This window comes from Sturnira hondurensis, unplaced genomic scaffold (genome assembly GCF_014824575.4).
Source record: "Sturnira hondurensis isolate 20B ecotype Veracruz unplaced genomic scaffold, ASM1482457v3 Scaffold0006496, whole genome shotgun sequence".
NCBI classification, from domain to species: Eukaryota; Metazoa; Chordata; class Mammalia; order Chiroptera; family Phyllostomidae; genus Sturnira; species Sturnira hondurensis.
In genome coordinates this window covers 18,180,209-18,200,319 of record NW_028079127.1, presented here as the reverse complement: position 1 = coordinate 18,200,319, position 20,111 = coordinate 18,180,209, and the positions used below count along the sequence as shown (strand labels likewise).

At 53.7% G+C, this 20,111-nt stretch overlaps 1 protein-coding gene across 1 annotated transcript in view; it reads right to left on the bottom strand.

The window, feature by feature from the left end:
• Nucleotides 1-6,361: 6,361 nt before the first annotated feature.
• ARL8B (ARF like GTPase 8B) overlaps nucleotides 6,362-20,111 on the bottom strand; it is a 28,313-nt gene continuing 14,563 nt past the window's right edge. Inside the window, exons 2-7 of the mRNA XM_037049558.1 lie at nucleotides 16,687-16,767; nucleotides 15,075-15,148; nucleotides 14,582-14,675; nucleotides 12,508-12,575; nucleotides 12,154-12,224; nucleotides 6,362-8,412 (exon numbers count right to left, since the gene is read on the bottom strand). Coding sequence (XP_036905453.1) covers nucleotides 8,363-8,412; nucleotides 12,154-12,224; nucleotides 12,508-12,575; nucleotides 14,582-14,675; nucleotides 15,075-15,148; nucleotides 16,687-16,767 — 438 coding nt within the window. The 3' untranslated portion in view covers nucleotides 6,362-8,362. The remainder of the gene's footprint in view (nucleotides 8,413-12,153; nucleotides 12,225-12,507; nucleotides 12,576-14,581; nucleotides 14,676-15,074; nucleotides 15,149-16,686; nucleotides 16,768-20,111) is intronic.

The following is a 20,111-nucleotide window of genomic DNA, read 5'->3' as shown; positions in this document are numbered from 1 at the left end:
GCTAGGACGGGACAGAGCCATCCGGCTGCAGGTCCGGGGTGGTGACAGTTAAAATATGTGAGGAAAGAGGAGGGACAGGGCCATTTCTGTGTAGAAGGAGCTACTTTGCATAGCAAGGGCAGAGTTAATTTTTTTTCAATTACAGTTGACTTTCAGTATTATTTTATGTTACTTCCAGGTGTACAGCAACAAAAGGGTGTGGTTAGACAGTTGTATACTTTACAAAGTGACCCCCGCCCCCGATATTTTCAGGGCCCACCTGACACCATACATAGTTACTACAACGTTGGCCATATTCCCTATGCTCTTTTTCTTTTTTACGTCCCCGTATTTTGTAACTACCGGTTTGCACTTCGTAATCCCTTCACCTTTCCCCCAGAAGGGCAGGGTTTTTACTCGCCTGTTTACAGCGAGGGGTAGAATACCACTTTTTAGCTCCGGATTGCACACAACGCTATCCTGAATCCTGCTGTTTTTATTAGAACACTCTAATTTGTAAGAACCGCTCATATAGTGTAAAGCACGCGTTCCCAGACCCGGTCCCAGACCCACCGAACTCCAGCGGGGCTCCCAGGAACGCGTGTTAACAGGTGCTCTGGGGAGAGTCTTAGCATCTATCAGTTTCAGGAACTCCTGGGTTAGATTGTATTGTCTTGGTCTCGAAATAAGATCTTGAGAAAGGGGCGGGGGCGGTGCGGGAGGGGTGGAGAATGCTGCGGGGGGGTCCAGNCCGGGAGGCTGCGGCCGCCCCCCCCCCCCCCGCCCCCAATGATTTTCACCGGAGCTGTCGAACCAGGTCCCCTCCTGCCCCTCCCTCCCCCAGCGTGTCTCCCGTGCGCTGCAGCCGTACCCTAACCTTTCAGGTGTGGGCTAGACCCCTGATCAGATCACTTTACCCCGCACATGCTGGCTCTGAAGGGCTGTGGCTTTCGTGCAATGATTCAACAGGGGGTTGTTTCCTTTCGTTGGCTGCATTCAGTGACGCCTGCTGAGGTTTGCTCAGTAAGTTTAGACTACGTGCCCGTTAGGCCAAGTTCCCGAGAAGCTTGGGAAGCAAGGCCTGATGGGAGTCCCAAATCACAGACTGGCTGAGAGACCAAGAGAGTGACTAAGAGGATGATAAAGTTGTCATGTGGCACGCTCGTCACATTCTCAGGGTCAGGGGACATTTTGCAACACAGAGGAGGTGTAAGGGAGACTGGAAAGGAGCCCAAAGAAACATTTAATCACAATACAAGGTCTAATGAAAACAAATCTCTTCTCATAATGGAACAAAATCACCCAAATTATGAAAGATGCTTTTTATGGTAAGACTGACAACAGCTGCCAGTTGTATACGTTTTGTGGTTTTCAAAATATTTCACATTATGTTTTCATTTACTCATCACGGAAAACCTGGTCTAAAGGTCTACTCTACATGCCAAAAGGGAAGAAATCGGATTGGGAGTCAAGTTCTCTGAGTTAGTTAATCGGCTCTCCACAGAAAAATAGTGACTGCCCAGGTCTCCCACGTGTGTCCGGGGTGGATAATTGACCACCACCGGCTGGCCCTCAGAGCAGACAGCCTGGTCAGGCTGCTCTTCCCAACCACAGCCCAGGCAACACCTTCAACATCAGTGCCCGGCTGGGCGCTGGGCCAGGGTCAGAACAGCGTTTCCTGCTTGAATTACACTGACCCAAATGAAAATGCGGTATCTGCTGCTGGCCCTTTAGGTTAGACTACAGCTTCCTTCAAGGTAAATAAGACTGGAACAACATCTGTATCTGATCAGACACCCGGCCTGAAAAAATCAGTTCTTTTAAGAAACTCAGTATTGTGATGGGTTTTTCTGCACATAATCTGTCAAGAGTGTTAAAGGACAGATAAAAAGATCCAAAAGGAAGTACATCACACTGAAATACACCATGGGGAAATGATTTACTCCGGGAGCTGCCAAGAAGATGTCAGCCAAGAACCCGGACTCAGAAGTGAGATCGCCGGGGGTGTGCAAACCATAACTCTGCCAACCGAGCGACCTCGAGACGTTACCTCTCCGGGCCTGTTTGCTCACCTGTGACACCAGGGCGCTGAGGGCGTGTAACGGGAGGCACACACTGACACTGGGCTGCACTCCTGGTGGGCCGTGACGACTCCCCTCCAGTCTGTGGCTCCGGAGCCCATTCAGAGCACCTGGTGCGGCTATACCTGCGGTCTGCCGGAGGAATTAAAGCAAGCCCCTCCCATTTCCAAAGCACTGTTTTAGGAGGGAAAAACGGGTCTAAGGAAATAGTATAAAATGGGACAAGGGCTAAAACACCACGGTCCAAGAAGAGCGGAAAAGGCTCTGCGTCCTGTAGTTCTACTCCCGTCCTAGCCCACTCGGCCAGGGCCAGCGGCACCGCATCGCTGCCCCACATCTCCGTGGGGTGCGGTCACATCCCACGAGGTGATCCAAGTTGTCTCCCCCTTTGTTGAAGGAGGTGAGTGGGCCAGTGTGGGTTTCAGTGCCTTTGAAGACACCCTCCATTGTGTGGAAACGGGGACAGTCCCGTTCTGGGAGCCAGTCGCGTGACTCCGAATGTGTGTGTCAGTGCGCCAGGTCCCTAAACCGCAGCCAGTGGAAGGCTCTGGCCTGTCCAGGTCCCAGGGCTAGAATCAAATATCGGGGTTAACACAGCCTATTAAAAGAAGGGATTTTCCTACCCTAAGAAGTTAGAAATACTTTAATATCCAAAGCAATGATGTTAAAAATTCAAGTAATGTGATGATGGCTTTTAAAGCCGATTTTTGTGTCTTTCTGAAGCAATATATACGTACTTTGTAAGGGGGCGATCAACTTAAGTAAAAAAAGAAATAAATAAAAGGGGGGGTTACCTGTAATCCCACTATTAATTTGGTGAGAGCCAACTCTAGAAATAAGGTAGTATTTTCCCACAGCTCGGTGAGAGAGCTAAATCACACATTTGGTTTAAAATTGAGCAGTGCATGACTGTTCCCACCAATTGGATGGGCAGAAACCCGTGTCCGTCAGCGCACTGTTGGAGAGGCCCAGGGGCCGGAGGCTGGTCGGAATAACAACTGGTACGCCCGGGGAGGGCGCGTGGCAGCTCCCACACCGGTACAAACGCACTTACCCTCTGACCCGGACACGCTTCTGTGCATGGCTGCACCGCCCGCCACCATGCACCGCAGCACTGCTGAAGAGCCAGAGGTCACAAACGCCCGAGTGTCTGTCAGTGGGGCAGGTGACTAGATCCTGAGTCCCCTCCGTGAGAACCACACACACGGGAAGCAGGCTGCTGTGGAAAGGTCGCCAGGACATGGCGACGGGGAGAACAGCCGCGAGCCCATCGGCACACTGCCTTTGGTGTCAGAGGGGGATTAAACAAGAACCGAGCCTCCATACTTCTACTTGCTTGTCCTGAGTAAGAAACTGATACCAGGGCTCCCTGAAAGGCCAGGGTGGTGCTCACTCAGTTATGGGTGGGGGCAAGTGTCTTTTAATCTATTTTTAATTTTTGAATTATGGGACTTGACTATTAAAAATCAGTGTGTCCCCAGATAAAAGATAGTGGTGAGCTTCCTGTCCCACTGAATCAGAAGCAGTCCTTACCCATCAAGAACAGACGTTTACCCCTGTGTCCTGCGCCCTTAGGTTACTGATGCTTCCGGCTCAGATCGCCCTTTCCAGGGCAGGGTGAGCTGGTGCCATGGCAAATAATGGCAAGTCCTTTCTCCCTAGAGAGTGATACCAACAGAACAGGAAATACCCAAGTCACGTGCTGGGTAACTAGAAAGGATACAGATTTACAAAGGTCAGGGTCTATAACCCCTCTAGGGAAACAGAGGAGCTGGCTGGAGGAGAGAATGTAAGTGGCAGCCCTTCACATCCTACTTGCCATGTTCAAAAGGGCACTCATTGGTTCTGTTGTCTCCCCCAACCCCCACCTCCGCCCTCATCACTGTCAAAGGAAGCAGCTTCTGAAAACTGGTCCAGGGTCCTCCGAGTCCCAAGTCAGTTCCGGCAGAAACTAGCAATGCAGCAGCTATGAAATGTTAAACATTAGTTCTGCCAGGGGTGTCCAACCCACAGCCCACGGCCCACACGCAGCCCAGATGGCTATAAATGTGGCCTGACGCAAAGTCATCAATTTACTTAAAACCTTTTTTTCGCTCATCAGTTTTTGTTAGTGTTTGTGTGTGTATTTCATGTGTAGCCCAAGAAAACGCTTCTTTCAGTGCAGCCCAGAGACGCCAAAATGTTGGACTCCCTGCACTGTTTACCCCCAAATTGGTATATGTTTGTCCACACTGTCCACCAACATACAGTTCTGCTTTCGCATTTTTAAATGGCTTTAAATAGAAGACCCTGGGCTTGTTTTCTCAAAACGTTATTGTATCACTTTGCAAAATGTCTGTGGTCTCCAGCCCTTAATGTAAACAGTTCTGTGTTTTGCATCACTTTTAAGGGGGAGAAACACACAACAATAACGTATTTACGAGGGTAAGCTGGCATTTGCACCTCTCTCCTGTTTGACCAGCGTCCAACTCTCTGGGCTGCTAGAACCACGGCCGGTTAGTGGAATTCTCCGTAGGAAACGATGGGGCAGAGGGGGCCCAGCACCTCGGCAGTCACACAGTCGGTAACCAGCGCAGGAGCAAGCCGGTGGGTCCCAATGCTCATTGACAGAGCCAGGCTCCACTAACATTCCCAAATGGGAATTCATTTCTACCCTATCCCTTCCTTTTATGAATGCCACGGGTAGAAAATGAGGCTGAAGTACCTTCCCTGGCCCCCATTCCTGCTGGGAAACCTGAATTTCCTAAATCAACTCTGCCTCGACATTTTCAGGTAGATGTGCCTTACTGAGGGCAGGGCGGCAGGGACACGGAGCAGTGAGAGGCGGCCGCCTGTCCGGCTGCGGAACTTCCCCAGGCTTTGCGCCTAGCGTGCTAGCGACCTGCGCCGCTTGCCTCTGCCTCCCCAAGAGGCATCCAAGAGGCAGCTGTTCCCAAGTGCTCATTTTGCTTAGTGGCTGAATTTCACAAAAACCGTGTGGAGGGTGTTCACAGGTCAACAGGAAACACCTGCAGGGGCCACTGCTGCGTGTGCGTTAGTGGAGCGGCTCGTCTGAGGGCGGTCGGCGAGGCAGGTGCCGCTTCCCTGTCCTCCTTTTCGGTGTCTTTGCTGACGACACAGGGAGGGCACCCCCTCTGAAGTTCGTAAAGTGAAAACATTTCAAATTCTCAACACAGTGGTGTCCCCACAGTAGCTGACTTCAAGGAAGGCATTTGGCCAACTGGATGCAAGAGCTATGGTGCTCGCGATAGTGAACTGGAAGTTCCACGCCAGCCACAGTCGGCCAGGCCCAGAGGGGCCCGAGTGGCCAACTCCACAGGATGTTGGAGCACCCAAACCCTCTGCGGGTGGGATGCACACACAGGCGACGAGTCCCTCAGCCCGGACGGCGACCACCCCACCTGCAGGGGCCCCCTCTGATACGGCCAGTTTACCTGAGGGAGTCAGAGAGACTAGTTTTAGAAGTCTTGGTTTCTAGAAGCAGATGCAAACATAGAATCCAGGGTAAAGTGAGCTAATTTCATGCCCCGACCCCACACTCTCTCTCTCACCTTCACGAATTGCTCGGATCAGAGGGCAGTGAGAAGAGGGCCGACCTGGTGGCTTGACTAAGTGGCTCCGCCGAGTCAACGGGAGGATTTTACCCTCACAGCCTAGGGACTCCGGTGCCTGAGCTGCGAGGTCACACGTCCCACCAGCCGGCAGGTTTGGCTGCGCAGACTGGCAGTGCAACTCGCAGAAAAAGCCAGATTGAACTCAGCTCTTGGTAAACACAGACCCCACCACTTCTCTAACCACTCCGGGGAGACGAAGGTTCGCATTTGCAGCGCAGGAGAGGGCGGGCACGCTGGTGAAGGCGGTCAGCCGCCTCGCTTGGGAAAACCAGTCCGTTTAAGCATCTTCTTTCTGGAGCTGAAGTAGGCATGTCTTGCAATTAGTTTACTAGTAGAGTTTTGGTGTGATCTTTAAAACAACTGGATTATAAAATGCTGAACTAGCTCTTGCCACTTTAAAGGTCGTAAATTTGGTGCATCCTGACAGTTTACAAGTCCTAGTAACTGTGGTACCCACCCTAAAAAGGAAGTTGCAATCACATGGACATTTTAGAAGTTTATTTCCTTTTGAACTAGCCCACAGGCCCTGTCCCTTGGGAGCTGGGCTGGCTTCTCCCTGCCCACGGCCTGCGAGCCATGGCCCCTGACCCACGGCCCCTGCTCAGAGGAACTCCCTTCTCCGCCTCCGCCCAGCAAGAGCACACCCTCCACCACGACACACACAATTCAGGTTAAAACTGTCAATACAACCCTCAAAATGCAAGTTTATTGAATAAAGCTGAGAAGAGCAGTAAACAGATGAAAATGCATCCACCTAAATAGAAAATTCACATATTTACAAAGTTCAGTAACTGCGAAGTTTTCACATGCAGAGGTTAACGCTCGGGAGAAGGGGGCAGTGGTGTCTGGGTGTCCTGAAACGCTGAAAGCAATGGACAGACACAGGAGTGCATTAAGGTTGAGCCACGGGTCCAGTCGTGGACCCACGTGGCCACTGCAGCCACGCAGTCCAGTCCCGGTCCCTCCTTCTAGGCAGGAGCTCAGTGCCACGTGCCACGCACGGCTCACAGCGGCCGCTCCTGGGGTGGAGCCACGGCAGCATAACCGTCCTCGATCCACAGAGCCGTCCGCCCCATCGGGGCGCATGTAACACGCTTCAGAGAACGAGAACACAGTGTGAAGAGCCGCAACTCTACTCCTAAGAAGGTGGCCGGAGAAACCCAAGTGCTATCTGTGCAACCCAGTGTGGTCTCGTGTGCACGTGAGTGTTCTGGCCATGGCAGACTACAAACGAAGGCGGGAGTCGGTGGGAGGACTCGCCGCTGACCGCACTCCGAGTGTTCACCGTGTGTGCGCAGCACCGTGCCTGCGAGCGCGGCAGAGCCTGGAGGCGAGGCTGCGGGAATGTGGGGCCACCCAGAGGTGGGCGAGCCCCACTTGCACCTACCGCCGTGGTCTCGTCAGCCCCTGTTCACGGGCGTGCAGGCAGGAACATGTCCCTTTAGGGACTGGAGACCACTTGGCTTCAGAGCGGGCTCGGTGGAGTGTCCATACCCGTCTCCGAGAGGCCGCAGCGAACAACCGCAGGCCCTCAGTTCTGCGTGCAACTGATCATTCGACAACCTGCCGACACTCCGCTGGCAGCATCAGACAAGGCAGGCCAGTCCCCAGTTGTCACAAGCAGCGTGGTGTCTAGTGGCACCAAGCACAAGGGCGCTGGGTTTGCCATCAGTGAGACAGAGAAGGGAGGACTTTCTGTTTACGAGCATCTGAGCTGTGCAAGTTGGGCCGCAAGACCGACACCAGAGGTCAGGCATGTGGAGGGCCGTGCGGCCACACGGATGTGAGTAATGGAGACGGAAAGAGCCGAGTCTGACATTCTGAACACGCTTTATTGCATTGGCTGGAACGCTCTGAACTCATAAAGCTTCTGTGGGACTCTCCAGTTCCCAAACCCTCCAAAAGTGTGTTGAACCAGCAAAAAAAAAAAAAAAAAAAAAAAGAAGAAGAAATAGAGAAGTAATGATCTGGACAGATATAAAACAGCATGCCCTACTCAGGCCCCCTGCGCGCCCCCCGCTGCTCCCCGGCGGTGAAGAAGTCGCAGGAAGCAGAGTTAAAAACCTCACCACGTAAGACCACACCCGTATGAAGAGCCAGCGACCCCGGCCTGGCGCCTCTGCTCGCGCGCGAAGGCCGTTTCTAAAGCTGCTAAGGTGCACAGTTAGACATCTTGCATGCACTGGTGGGCGATGGCAACGCTACGCTCGCACCCCACACGACTCGGCTACAGGTTCCCTAAACGCTGTGTGTGGCACCAGAAACTCCACGGTGTGTCAGGTCAATACCAGTGTTAAGCTACTAGACTCTATAATGAAATATCATAGACAGACGTTTACCAAAACCAATATAAAAATCTGGCCCAGAAAGACCAGAACAGAAATGTGCAATTTTCTTGATCTAAGATGGTCAAAAGTATGTTTTTTAAAAAGCTCCACACACTGTGTGAGACAAGCGTGTGTGAGCAGCTCTGTGTGTGCGGACTTGACCATGGCAACTCAGGCTGACTCTGGGTTCTGTATGAAGGGTTAGAGACACACGTCTTCAGCAGTGCACATGAGAAATAAACTTGGAAAAAGGCAATTTCTTGGGTTTAGGGAGGACCGTGTTCTGGGAAGTATTTCGGAGGAGCGGACAATAAATCTAGGAGTACAGCCGGAAGGACTGGAAGACTTGAGGGGACGCTCTTCAGCTTCTTCTGGACTTTGAATGTTGAATAAGCCACTGAAGTGTGATATCTAAAGATGGAGGGGAAAAAGGGCAGTAAGACACCAAAGTTCAGAGGCTAAACACCAGAGAGAATATGTAAGATGCAGCTGGTTCCGCGCACACAGGGCTGCCCTGTCCTGCCTTTATGCACTCGCACTGCTGCTGCCGTTCCCTGGGTCTTAAGGACACCACCCGAGGAACGACGACCGAAGTCTGGTTACACTCTGTGGAGAACGCTCGTGCCACCTTTAGTTCACTCAGAAACTCACGGACTGCCTGTAAAATCAGGTACTGCACGTGAAGTCTAGGAACACAGATCTGGGAGACGTCCTCCCTGCCCTAGACGAGCTTCCAGTACCGTGGCTGGGAAACACGTGAGCATCCATTTGGGGTTGGGGGCCGCCCCACAGAATGCCAGGCAGAAGAAGCTGTGTGGAGCTCTGGGTGGACTGGAAGTGATCTGACGTGGCTGAAGCCGACGGGCGGGGTGGGGTGTGACTCGCTTCTCAGGCTGGAGCAGGGGTTCCCACTGCCCCTTTGGCTACGGGGTCAGTTAACTCTGCTGGGTGGGAGGACACCCCTCCTCATGCACAGTGGGGTGTTCTGTACCCCCACGGCCTTCCCCACCATGTGCCACCGTCACCATCCTCCCTCAGGTGTGGCACCCCATCACCCCTCCAGACACTCCCAAGGGTCCCCAGCCGAGGACTGCCAGGGCTAGAGGGATCCCGGTGACCCATGTGCCACGGTGAGACGCTAGAAATCTGGGTTTTACCCTCAAGCCAACAAAGGGCTGTTAGAGAGCCTGAAGCAGGGAGACCGCATCGGTGTATTCAGGGAGATCGACAGTGGTGATGGAGGACACTTGAAGGGCTGCGGGCTACAGACCGTCAATGGGGACAGGGTGGTGACAAAGGCCAGAAGCAAGCCTAGTGCTGTGGGTGTGGGGAGGGGTAGTGAGCAGCACGATTAAGATGTGGGATGACAGGCACTGGCGCAAAGGACCTTCTGGTCTGAATGAGTGTGTGTCACGGAGCTGCTGAGTGACTCGGTGACGAAGGAAGAAGAGCCTTCAAAAAAGATGAAGAGCTCGGGCGTAGGCGCATGGGGCCCGAGGCGCTCGCAGAAGGTAATAGTGACGAAGGTGCCCAACAGGTGGTTTGGCCACCTGTCTGCGGAGGAGACAGGGACCTGTGGGACACCACCACACAGGTGGCCTGACACCACGGCCCCGAGGTTGGCCAGGAAAAGCACTGAGACGGAGAAGAGACGCCAGCTGAGCCCAAACACCGAATTCCTGCCCGCGGGTCCGTGCAAGCTCGTCAGCGGTGCGCCTGTGTGTGGGCATCTGGCAGAAGCAGCGCCGTTCTCCAAGCCTAAGGGTGAGGGCAGATCCCCGCCCCCGGTTCCCCGCTCACGTGCCGCATGACACAGCCCAGCCAGGTGAGGGGCAACCCACACGACTGCCCACAGGTGTGGGGACAGCCTGCAGGGAGAGCAAAGCCACACTCATACGAACTCAACGGGAGGAAAGCGGATCTGAACGTGCACCAACCAGGTTTCAGTATTTCTGAAATTCACTTGAAAAAAGAAACAAAACAAAAACCTCATGGACGCTGGACAGAGGGACCCCTAAGACTAGACAAAAGGCAGACGGGAGATAAGATCGCCGTCTTCCATGGCACAAAGGGCCACGGCTCTGGGCCATCTCTGCAGAGACCAGCCTGCCAGTGACCTGTTCCATGTGCGGTCAGAGGACACACACCACCGAGAGCACTTCCTGTGCCACACTCGGGGGCGGGTGTGACAGACGGGCATGTGCACTTTTTGGAGCAATTTAGAAAACTGATAAACGTGATACTAAAATATGCTACAAGAGCTAAAATTAAGAAGGATGTTCTGCCGTGAATACCCAAGTCGAATCTACTTGGCTGTTAGTTGTAGTCCCACTTCAAATCAGCAGGCATTCTGAGCCACCAACTCCTTGTCCTGAACCTGGTGAACGCGAGTGGCTCCCTCTCCCTGGGCGTCTGCTCTCCGTGGGCCCGGGACGTCCTGCTGGCGGCAGGCTGCACGGCACACGCCGGGCGGGGGGGGGGGGTTGTTCTCACCAGCTCCCTGCCTCTGCTGCACACACGACCCCCAGAGACCCTCTTCAGGGAAGCCCCGGGCCAGTTTATCACGGTTGGTAAAACAAAGGTTTTTTTTTCTCATTTCAAAAGCATCCCCCCATCATAGGAACTAGTAAACACAAGGGGACACGGGACTTATGGAAGGGCACAGTGTGCGGACAGAGGGGGCTGGGACGAAACGGGCTACTCAGCCTCGTCACTGACTCGGGCCGGACAGGTGTCTGCTTCGGGGTCGGCAGGGCGCCCACGGCACCTGGGCCTGGTCTCCGCCCCCGGACGCCAGCGCCGCCCTCTGCGTCGTGCTGACCCCACCTGCCTCCAGACCCGTGGCCCTCGGCTGCGGAAGGCCTCCCTGGGAGCTGCTCATGTGTGAGCCCATGCTCGGAGGCACAGCTTAAAATTGAACAGGAGTTTCCCCCGACACAGGAAAAGAGAATTAAAAATAAACTCTAAATCACCTTAGATGCTCAAACAGTCCGCTCTGGTAACAAGTCCCTACTCGGCTCATCCCACAGAGGCGGCTCCGTGCCCTCCAGCAGGCGCTGGGCTCAGGCAGCCTTAGGTGCTCTTTCCAGGAGGCCTGGGACCAGCCAGAAAAAATCCTGGGGGACTACTGAGGAGGGAGTCGGGGTGCAGACTGGGTACAAAGGTAAGTAGGATGAGAACCAGTACTGAATGAGGGCTACAGGGAAAAGGCCAGAATGGCTGCGGAGCCCACTCCTTTGGCCCCATTCACTGCACTGCACTTCAACACGTCTGCTTACTAAAGAGCTCTTACCTATTTTTAGCTAAGGGATGAAAGCCGAGCCACGCATACTTATTCTTCAAGGACTCTGGACTGAGCGGTGTCCCCTAAAACCCCAGGATTTACTTGGACGCAGGGTCTCTGCAGAGGTGCTCAGTTACAATCGAGGTCGCGTGGATCACGGGGGGCCCTACCGCAGTGACACGTCCTCGTGGGAAGGGAAAACAGGCACCCAGAGGAGAGGGCCACATGAGCACGTGAGGCCGGAGGCAGAGACTCACGGTGCGTCTGCGAGCCCGGGCAAGCCCGGGAGGGCCAGCGGCCCCTGCAGTCAGAGGAGGGGAGGCCCTCCCTGGGCCGCCAGTGAGCACACCTGCCCACACCCTCATGGCGGACATCAGGCCTCCTGAACTCGTCGGTGGCACTTTGCTATGGTGGTCCTGGGAAATTGGCCAGACAGTAGATAAGGGGAATTTTGGGCTTTCTGTCTCCAATAGAGTGAGAGCATATTTCAGTGACAAACTGGTTCCATGAATTAGAACTTGTTACAATGCCTGTGGGCCAACCTTTGTGTGGTCTCATTTTAAGAATGTCATTGTGTTATAAAGCACAGCCAGACACTACCTGTGTGGAAATTAACACAATGGCCCGATAACCCATTTGCTTAACTTGGTGTCTCTACTGCACCGGCCCCTTTAGATAGTGCGGACCAGACCCAGGACACGTCTCGGCTGCCGAAGGGGGTAACGTCTACTCTTGTCGTCTGGCAAGGGCAATCGTGCCGTATAGAGAAAGTCACTTAAACACAAGTGGAGATAATAAACAGAAGTACCTTTAGACACCCTTTCCAGTGATAATACTTCCTCCCAACAAAAACACCTGTCATTTCTTACCTATATTATCCTTTTCTTTGCAGGAAATTGAATAGCAGCAGATTTCTCTGTCCTGAATGGCAGACAGGTTCCTGCAAGAAGCAGAATGGAGGGGTGAGTCTGTGCCGGAACAGCCGTCCTCCCTGTCACTCCCCACCCGGTCCCACTTGCACGTCCACTGCTGAGCCGCAGAAGCTGCTTTACTACCACAGAGCGGCAGGGGCTCGCGCCCTGCAGCCGAGTTGAGCTGCCTGCACCGGGGCCAGGTCCGCACTGAAAGGCGTCGCATTACGACGCTGAACAAGGTGGTGGGCGAACAGGGCACTTCAGAGCCAACTTTGAGATCGGGATGCCATCGCCCATCCTAGGACATACATTTTTTCAATGAGCTGTTTCTCATCCAAGGCATTAGGAAGGTCTCTCTTGTTTCCAAGGACTAGCACCTGTAGAGAGAAAAAAATGTTAACAGCAAACTTAACATCAGAACGTGCCGCAGAAGCACACCGCATTCATCCGTGCAGATGCTGCAATGAGAACGCTGCCCTGGCTGATGGGGCTCAGTGGGGTGGGTGGGAGTTATCCCGCAAACCGCAGGCCACAGGTTCGATGCCTCGTCAGGGCATAGGCCGGGGCTGCGGGCCAGGCCCCCTGTGGCGGGGCGGGGCGGGGTGTGTGTGAGAGGCAACCACACACTGATGTTTCTCTCCCTTTCTCCCTCGCTTCCCCCCTCTCTAAAACTAAATAAAATCTTTAAAAGCAGCGAGAATGTGCCCCAGGCCCTCACACTGCAGCGTGTCCGGGTGACGGCAGTGCCCCCCCCCCCAATCCTTTAGGTCGGTGTTCACTGTGGTGTCCGAGGCGCGGGCACTCACTGGTCAGGGTGTGGCTGCCGCCCTCCACTGAAACTGCTCTGAGCCTCTTTTGTCTGTTCTGCCACTCTTTCCTTTGTTTTTTTAACTGATTGATTTGAGAGAGGAAGGGGGGGGAACACTGGTGAGAGGCAGAGAGAGCTACTGGTTGCCTCCCACACTCGGCCCCACCAGAGATGGGACTGGCAACCCGATGGCGCCCGGGATGACACGCTGACCAACTGAGACGCCCTGCCACAGCCTGCCAGTCCTCTGCTGCTCCACCTCGCTCATCTGCGATCGGGTGTCGCAGATGCGGCTGCCTGGCGTCTTAGCCCTCTCCCCACATTTAGGGACCTCCCGCCTCCTGACCCCCGTCCTGTCTGCTGGCGTCGGACACACGATCTGGGGCCCACACAGCCCTGACCACGCAGCCTGTGCTGCAGGGAAGCAGGTGGAGCAAAGCCCTCCCGACAGGAGGGGTGCTGCCTCTCCGCTGGGGGTGCCGAGCGCCCTGACGGCCCGACGGGAGACTGACCCGACCCGTGGCACACACCACAGGTCTGTAATGTGAGGGGAAAGTCCGGCGGACGTGCATTCAGTCTGGCCGTGCAACACACGAGTGGCCACGTGGCCTGAGAAACAACTGAGATAGAGGAGGGACAGCACCATCAACTCACGCTTTTGTGAAGGTCGACTGAGGTGACACACTCCAAGTCCCTGACACCCGTGAACTTGTTGTGAGGCCAGAGCCTGGTCCTCTGCCAGCACTCCTTCAGTCGACCAGTGGCACCACCCCCATCCAACTACAGGGGGCTGGTCCCCGTGTCTTCCCTTCTCCCTCAGGGTCAGTCGGAGGGCTGGGCTCCTAGATATTGCTGACATTTGTCCCCACTGCACCGTCCTGTCACCGCCACCTGCAACTGTGGTGCTGTCCCCTGTTGGGACTTAACAGCTGTCATGCTGTCCTCTGTACAGTCCACTCCTAAAATACAGCCCGGATTTAAATAGTGCATCCGATTACCTAAAACACTACAGCGGCCACCCACCCCATCCAGCGCACGTGACACCTCCCCCAGTGTCCCTGCAGCCCACAGCCCTGTGCCCCACCCTGCTGCCCGGGCCCTGTGCCTCCTCTCCGGGCCCCACCTGCCCCACCAAGGAGCCTCGGCCTGGACCCCCTCCCCACACACACAGTGCTCACACCTCAGCTGGAGGGTCACCTCTGTGGAGAGTCCCCGCTCCCCGCCCCCGTGCACCCCGGCGCACCCCCCTCCCGCGCAGCACCAGTCCCAGTGCCGCCAGTCCGGGACTCCAGGGCCCCCTCTCCCACTAGACCACAGGCTCCGAGACGCCGTGTTCTCCGCTGCCCCCCGCGCTGAGCGCGGCCCCTGCTGCACGCAGCTTAGTACAGGGCTGGTCAGGAGAGGAAGCACGCGGTGCCCAGGGCATGGCAGTGCTCAGTCTGCCGAGCCTTCCAGACTTTAGAACAGATGACATTTTACTGACATCGATACTAATTACTGTGACCGGACACTATCGTACTCAATGTGGTGAGTTACAGTGTGTGCAATGTAGAACAGCAAGCCCTGTGTACTCACTGGGATTCCTTGTAACTGTGGTTTGTCTAGAAGATTATGTAGTTCGTTTCGGGAGGCTTCTATCTTCTCTCGATCTGCAGCGTCTATCATGTACCTTAAGGGAAACAAAGCGATCTCAACACGCCGGAGCCTCTGATGATCACAATTAACAGGAAAAATGTCTCAGAGTCACACTGCTGAGGTTGTCAATCAAAATAAAACCCGAGACAAAGATAAGCTCCTCACCCCAAAAGAGTTTAAAAACAAAACTGTTCTTAGGAGCTAGTGCATGACAGCAACACACTTGTGTTCCCTGGCTGGGAGGCAACACACGAACCGCAGAGACGAGACGCTCATTCTGTGATCAAGTACTTTGCCGTCTCGTGTCGTGAATTACACTGACAAGACATCTAGGAAAGGCTGTATCGCCAGAAACACACAAGTGAGCCTCCGGAAGTATCCAAGACGAATGCCCCCTCGCCCCCAAAGCCCGCCGACCCGCGGAAGCGCTTACACAATGGCGTTGACGCCTCGGCAGTACCGCTCCCACATGCTCCGGAACCGGGGCTGCCCTCCGATGTCCCAGATCTGTGGATGACACGGACACTCAGCATGGGGCCTCGGGGCGCTAATCTGGAGGTCCCTGGGGCCGCTTCTGAACTTGAAGTTCACATGTAATACATTTACACCAACTTTGGTAAGTCTACTTGAGCAAAGATCTAGTTTTTGTGCAATGCTTTTTTTTGCCTGTTGACCAACACATTCCCAAGACTAAAAATGCAGCAGTCTTTCCACGCCTACAGGGATCGCGTCCCAGGACGCCCCGCCCCGTGGTTGCCCGAAACCACAGACAGCATCCACTCCGTATGCACTGCTGTCTCATGTACACACGCACCTGTGATAAGGTGTGACCTACAGGTGAGGCACAGCAAGAGATGACCACACTAAGCGATGATGGAACAGACCAATGGTAACACCTGTGAGTGCCTGAGGGGCGGGCAGCGCACCCGGGGTGGATGTGACAGGCACAGGGGGGACTCACGCCCCCTGTTGGACAGAGAGGGGGGGCACGGGCTTCGTCAGATGAAGCTGATGAATTGTTTATTTCTGCTGTTTTCCATTTAATGTTTTCGGACTGTGCCTGACTGTGGGCAACTGAGACAGCGGACGGGGAAACTGCTGCCTATACCTTTAATATGACACCCCCCCGAACCTCCAGGCCCACGCATCCCCCGGATCTGAGGGCCCACGCAGAAAACACTTCATTCGTAACCCATCACGGCCTCACCATCTAACAGGGCGCACATCAACGCCCGACGGTTTTTAACCGTTCTGTGAGTGACACAGCCAGCCTTTCTGCCTGGTGCTTCTCTGCCATGAAATAATCTGATCCATATGGAAGCTCCTACCGCAGAGATTTCATCACTGTGGCTGCCATTCCAGACGCTGCGCTCCCCAAAAGCTGGGGTCATGGTGCTTATCTTCAAAGGCAGTTTTGGCCCCGGGGACAGAGGGTCAGGAGCTTCGCCTGAGGAGCTTTGTCAAGAATTCAGCCAACACGGCCCCGAACCACTGAACCAGCCCAGCTCACCGAAACAGAAACCAAACCCGAAACCGAAACGCAGCCCCTGACGGATGGTCCAACAGTCAGGGCTCCACTCGCTGTAAAGGTAGAAGCGTGTTACATCCGCCCACTTTCCCCCACTTTATAATTTTAATTTTAAGGCTTAGTAGTAAAGAAAGAGAAAACTAGGTTATCACACCTGCTACTACAAATATACTAAATTACCAATGTTATAAATAATACGTTATTGTTTTTCGATATACAATTTGCCCATGAAATAATGGAATACCACATTCCAGACACTCTGAAGAGCAGGGTTTTTATTCCCAGGACCATCTAAATCCCAGATAATTAACTGCCAACCCGCAGGCCAAGTCTTCTCCGGGCACTTAGCGTACGATGCTTACCACCAGAGGGAGAAAAAGGCACCACCCACTCACACTCTCTGGAAGGGGCTGTTCATTAGTTAGGAACTGCACACACCCGAAAAAGCAGCCAACAGAAGCGTGCTGGGCTGCACACGCGAGCAGCGCGACTGGAGCCTGGCACGAGGGTGACGCACCTTTATCGTGACGTTCCCTTTAGTCACCTTCCTCATGTTGAAGCCCACCGTGGGTATCATGTCCTCGCTGAACTGGCCCGACTGCAAGGGAGAAGACATGCAGAGTTAGAACAGTCGCCCGTGACCCCCCAGCACCAACACTGCTTCTGCGCCCGCCTGTGCAAGTAACTCATTCTTCAGCGGCGGACGCCTTAGGAGGGGCGCCTGCGGCCGCTGCTCTTGGAGAGGGCGGTGCCCTGTTTGCCCGAGACATTAGAGAGATGTGTCCCATTAGAGAAAAACAGTTCTGAAACTAGGGAAATCTTTTTACTTATTTCCTTAAGGGTTAAAAAAGGGAAATGTTGTACAACTACATATGAAAATGTAGTCATTCCCCCACCTACACACAGAGTAAAAGAAAGTCACAGGTCAAACTTCAGAGTTTCTCCATTTTTAGCATTTATATTTTGACAATTGCTACTGAAATTCAATAGCTTCCCTGAGTTTTTCTTTTAACAAGGCTTACAAATGTCTTGTCACGAAGTCTCTCTTCATGTAATCATTTCTGCTCTCCTCTTAGTTCACTGCCTTCCTGTCCTAAGACTAAACTCAGACACTTTCTGACAGTATTTGTGTGACCTTTCCAAATTAGAAATTAATAATACAGTACAAGAAAGCTTCTTTTTTTTCAAATGGACAGCCAACCACCATCCCAGACCTCATTAAACACCCATGCCCCAGTCCGGCACCAAGTGACGCCTCAGCTCCCCGCAGGAGCCCTGCACTGGAGCCTCCACTCCCCAGACTGGGGTGGCACGGGTCACCGCGGCATGGGTCACCGAGTGACCCACGGCACGGGTCACCGCAGCAACAGGGCGTTCCCGGAGCTGCCCCGGCCCGTCTTGCACACTCCAAACAAACTTCAGAACTGAAGACTTCTAACCACCACCAGGTCCCTCCATCCAGGAACACGGTCATCCACTCAAACTTTCCAATCTTTTATACTCTTAAGTGAAGTATCATAGTTCTCATTAGAGCTTCCACATTTCTTATTGTATTCCTTATTTTTTTCAAAATTCCCTTTATTGATTTTTAGAGAGAGAAAGGCAGGGAGAGAGACAGAGAGAAACATAATTGGGAGTCTCTCACACACACCCCGACTGGGGACCGAACTGGCCGCCTTCGGGTGTGTGGGACGCTTGAACCAAGTGGGCTGCCTGGCCAGGGCCGTCCTAGTCCTTATTTTGACTGTGACTGTGAAGGACACCCAATGAGGCACAGTCAACACTGATTTTATACACTCGTATTTACACATTTTATGTACCAAACACTAATTTTTCAGGGAACAGCCCAGATCATGAGATACCTCAAGCAGGAACTACGTAGACAAGCACAACTACTTCCAAGGCCCCGACAGTCGTGGCCTGCGGCTGTGACCCGCCAGCCGGGCGACATGCAGCCCCGACTCTCTAAGTCCTGCGTGCCGAGCCCCAATCTCACGCTGACTTCCTCCACGCAACTCCACCAGTCCTACCCCCCCATTCCGTGGAGTTTGGGCTAACTTCAAACGAGTGTTCACACAGCTATAAGAACCACTTCCATCAGTACCAGACACTACAGGTCTCGAAACTTTTACATATGGTTCACACGTGGAGATCCAGTTGTGTCAGAACTACGTGTACAAAACTAGTCACAACTTAACACCAAAAATGAGCGTGACTTTAAACTGGCGAAAGCAGCACCAAAGGCATGGCCCACGAATGGACTAATGAATGGACTGAAGCTGGACTTCTCTCAAATGAAACACTGCCTGCGCTGCAAAGGACACTGTCAGGAGAGAGAGAAGACTGGCCACAGAGCAGGAGACGACGTGTACAGCAGGCACACCGACGAAGGACTGCCGTCCCCAGCACACGAGGACTCCGACGACTCACGGTACGAAAACAGCCCAATTAAGAGAGAAGCCGAAGACCCTGCCAGAGGCCCCACCACAGAAGACCGCAGACGGCCAAGGAGCCCAGGAAGACATACTCCCATCCTGTGGCATCAGGGGCGAGCAAATTGCAACGATGCACCAGTGCAGCCTATCAGAGGCGCCAGCCTCGAGCATGGACCCCCTGGAGGCGGACATGGAGCAGCAGAGATTCCCGTTCATCGCTGGAGGGATGCAGACGGGAGCAGCTGCTCGGAAGACAGTTCAGTGGCTTCCCGCACAACCAAACACGCCCGGGCCCCACATCCTGGCCACTGTGCTCCCAAAGGACTGGAACACGGCACCCACCCAAAACCCACACACCGAAGGTCGGACGCAGCCGGGCCGCCCTGCAGCAGGCGACGGGCAAACATCCCGCGCACATCGGGCAGTGGGGCGGTACTCAGCCCTGAAAGACATGAGCTGCCAGGAGCACGCGGAGGAGCCTCACACACCTGTCCGAGTGAAGACTGGGCACGGACAGACTACATGCGCGGTTCTGACCACACGACATTCTGGAAAAGGCAAAACTTTGGGAGCAGTAAAAAGATAGGGGTGTGGAGGATTTTCAGGCGGCAGCGTCTCTGCACGAAGCCACAGCAGCGGCAGACACCTATCACCACACATTTGTTTGCCAACACCCACAGGAAGCACGACCTCCAATGACCTTAAGGAAATCTATGGACTCGGGGTGGTGATGATGCATCGACGCCAGTTGTAACCCGAACGTGCCACTCTGGTGTGGGATTTAAAAAAAAGATTTTATTTGTTCTTAGAGAGGGGAAGGGAGAAGAAAGAGAGGGAGGGAGAGAAACGTCTATGTGTGGTTGCCTCTCATGCGCCCCCTACTGGGGGCCAGGCCTGCAAACTGGGCATGTGCCCTGACTGGGAACCAAACTACCGACCTTCTGGTGTGCCAGCCGGTGCTCAACCCACCCCCTGAGCCACACCAGTCCGGGCTGTCTGTATAACTGCTCTTTCAAACGAGCAAGGGCAAGAAGCAAGTGCTAACTGCATGGAAGCGAAGTCCACTCTGCTGGACCAGGCCACTCAGGGCAGCAGTCCGATCCCGTCTGCTTGAGAAACAAAGTGCCTACTCCAATAAATGTGCCACCATTTTTTCTCCAGAAGGTTTTTTTTTAAAGGCTTTGGTTATTAAGCTAATTTGGGAAGACAATGAAATAAGAGCACAAAAAAGCCTCATGCAAATTTCTCCTCTTGGACAAAAGAAGCTACTTTCACATGCTAAGCACTAAGGTCTTTTTTTTTTCCTGAAACAACCCACACTGTGACTCAATTGTTTAACTGCCAAACTCTGTACATTTAACAAGTGAAAAGATACAACCAATAAATGCACAAGGTAGTCATATTTTTTCCTAAGAACTTTTAATTCAAATGTGAAATGACTACGATCAATACTCATTTTTCTAACAGTAGCATTATGATGCTAGTAAGTGGGATTTCTAGTAATAAT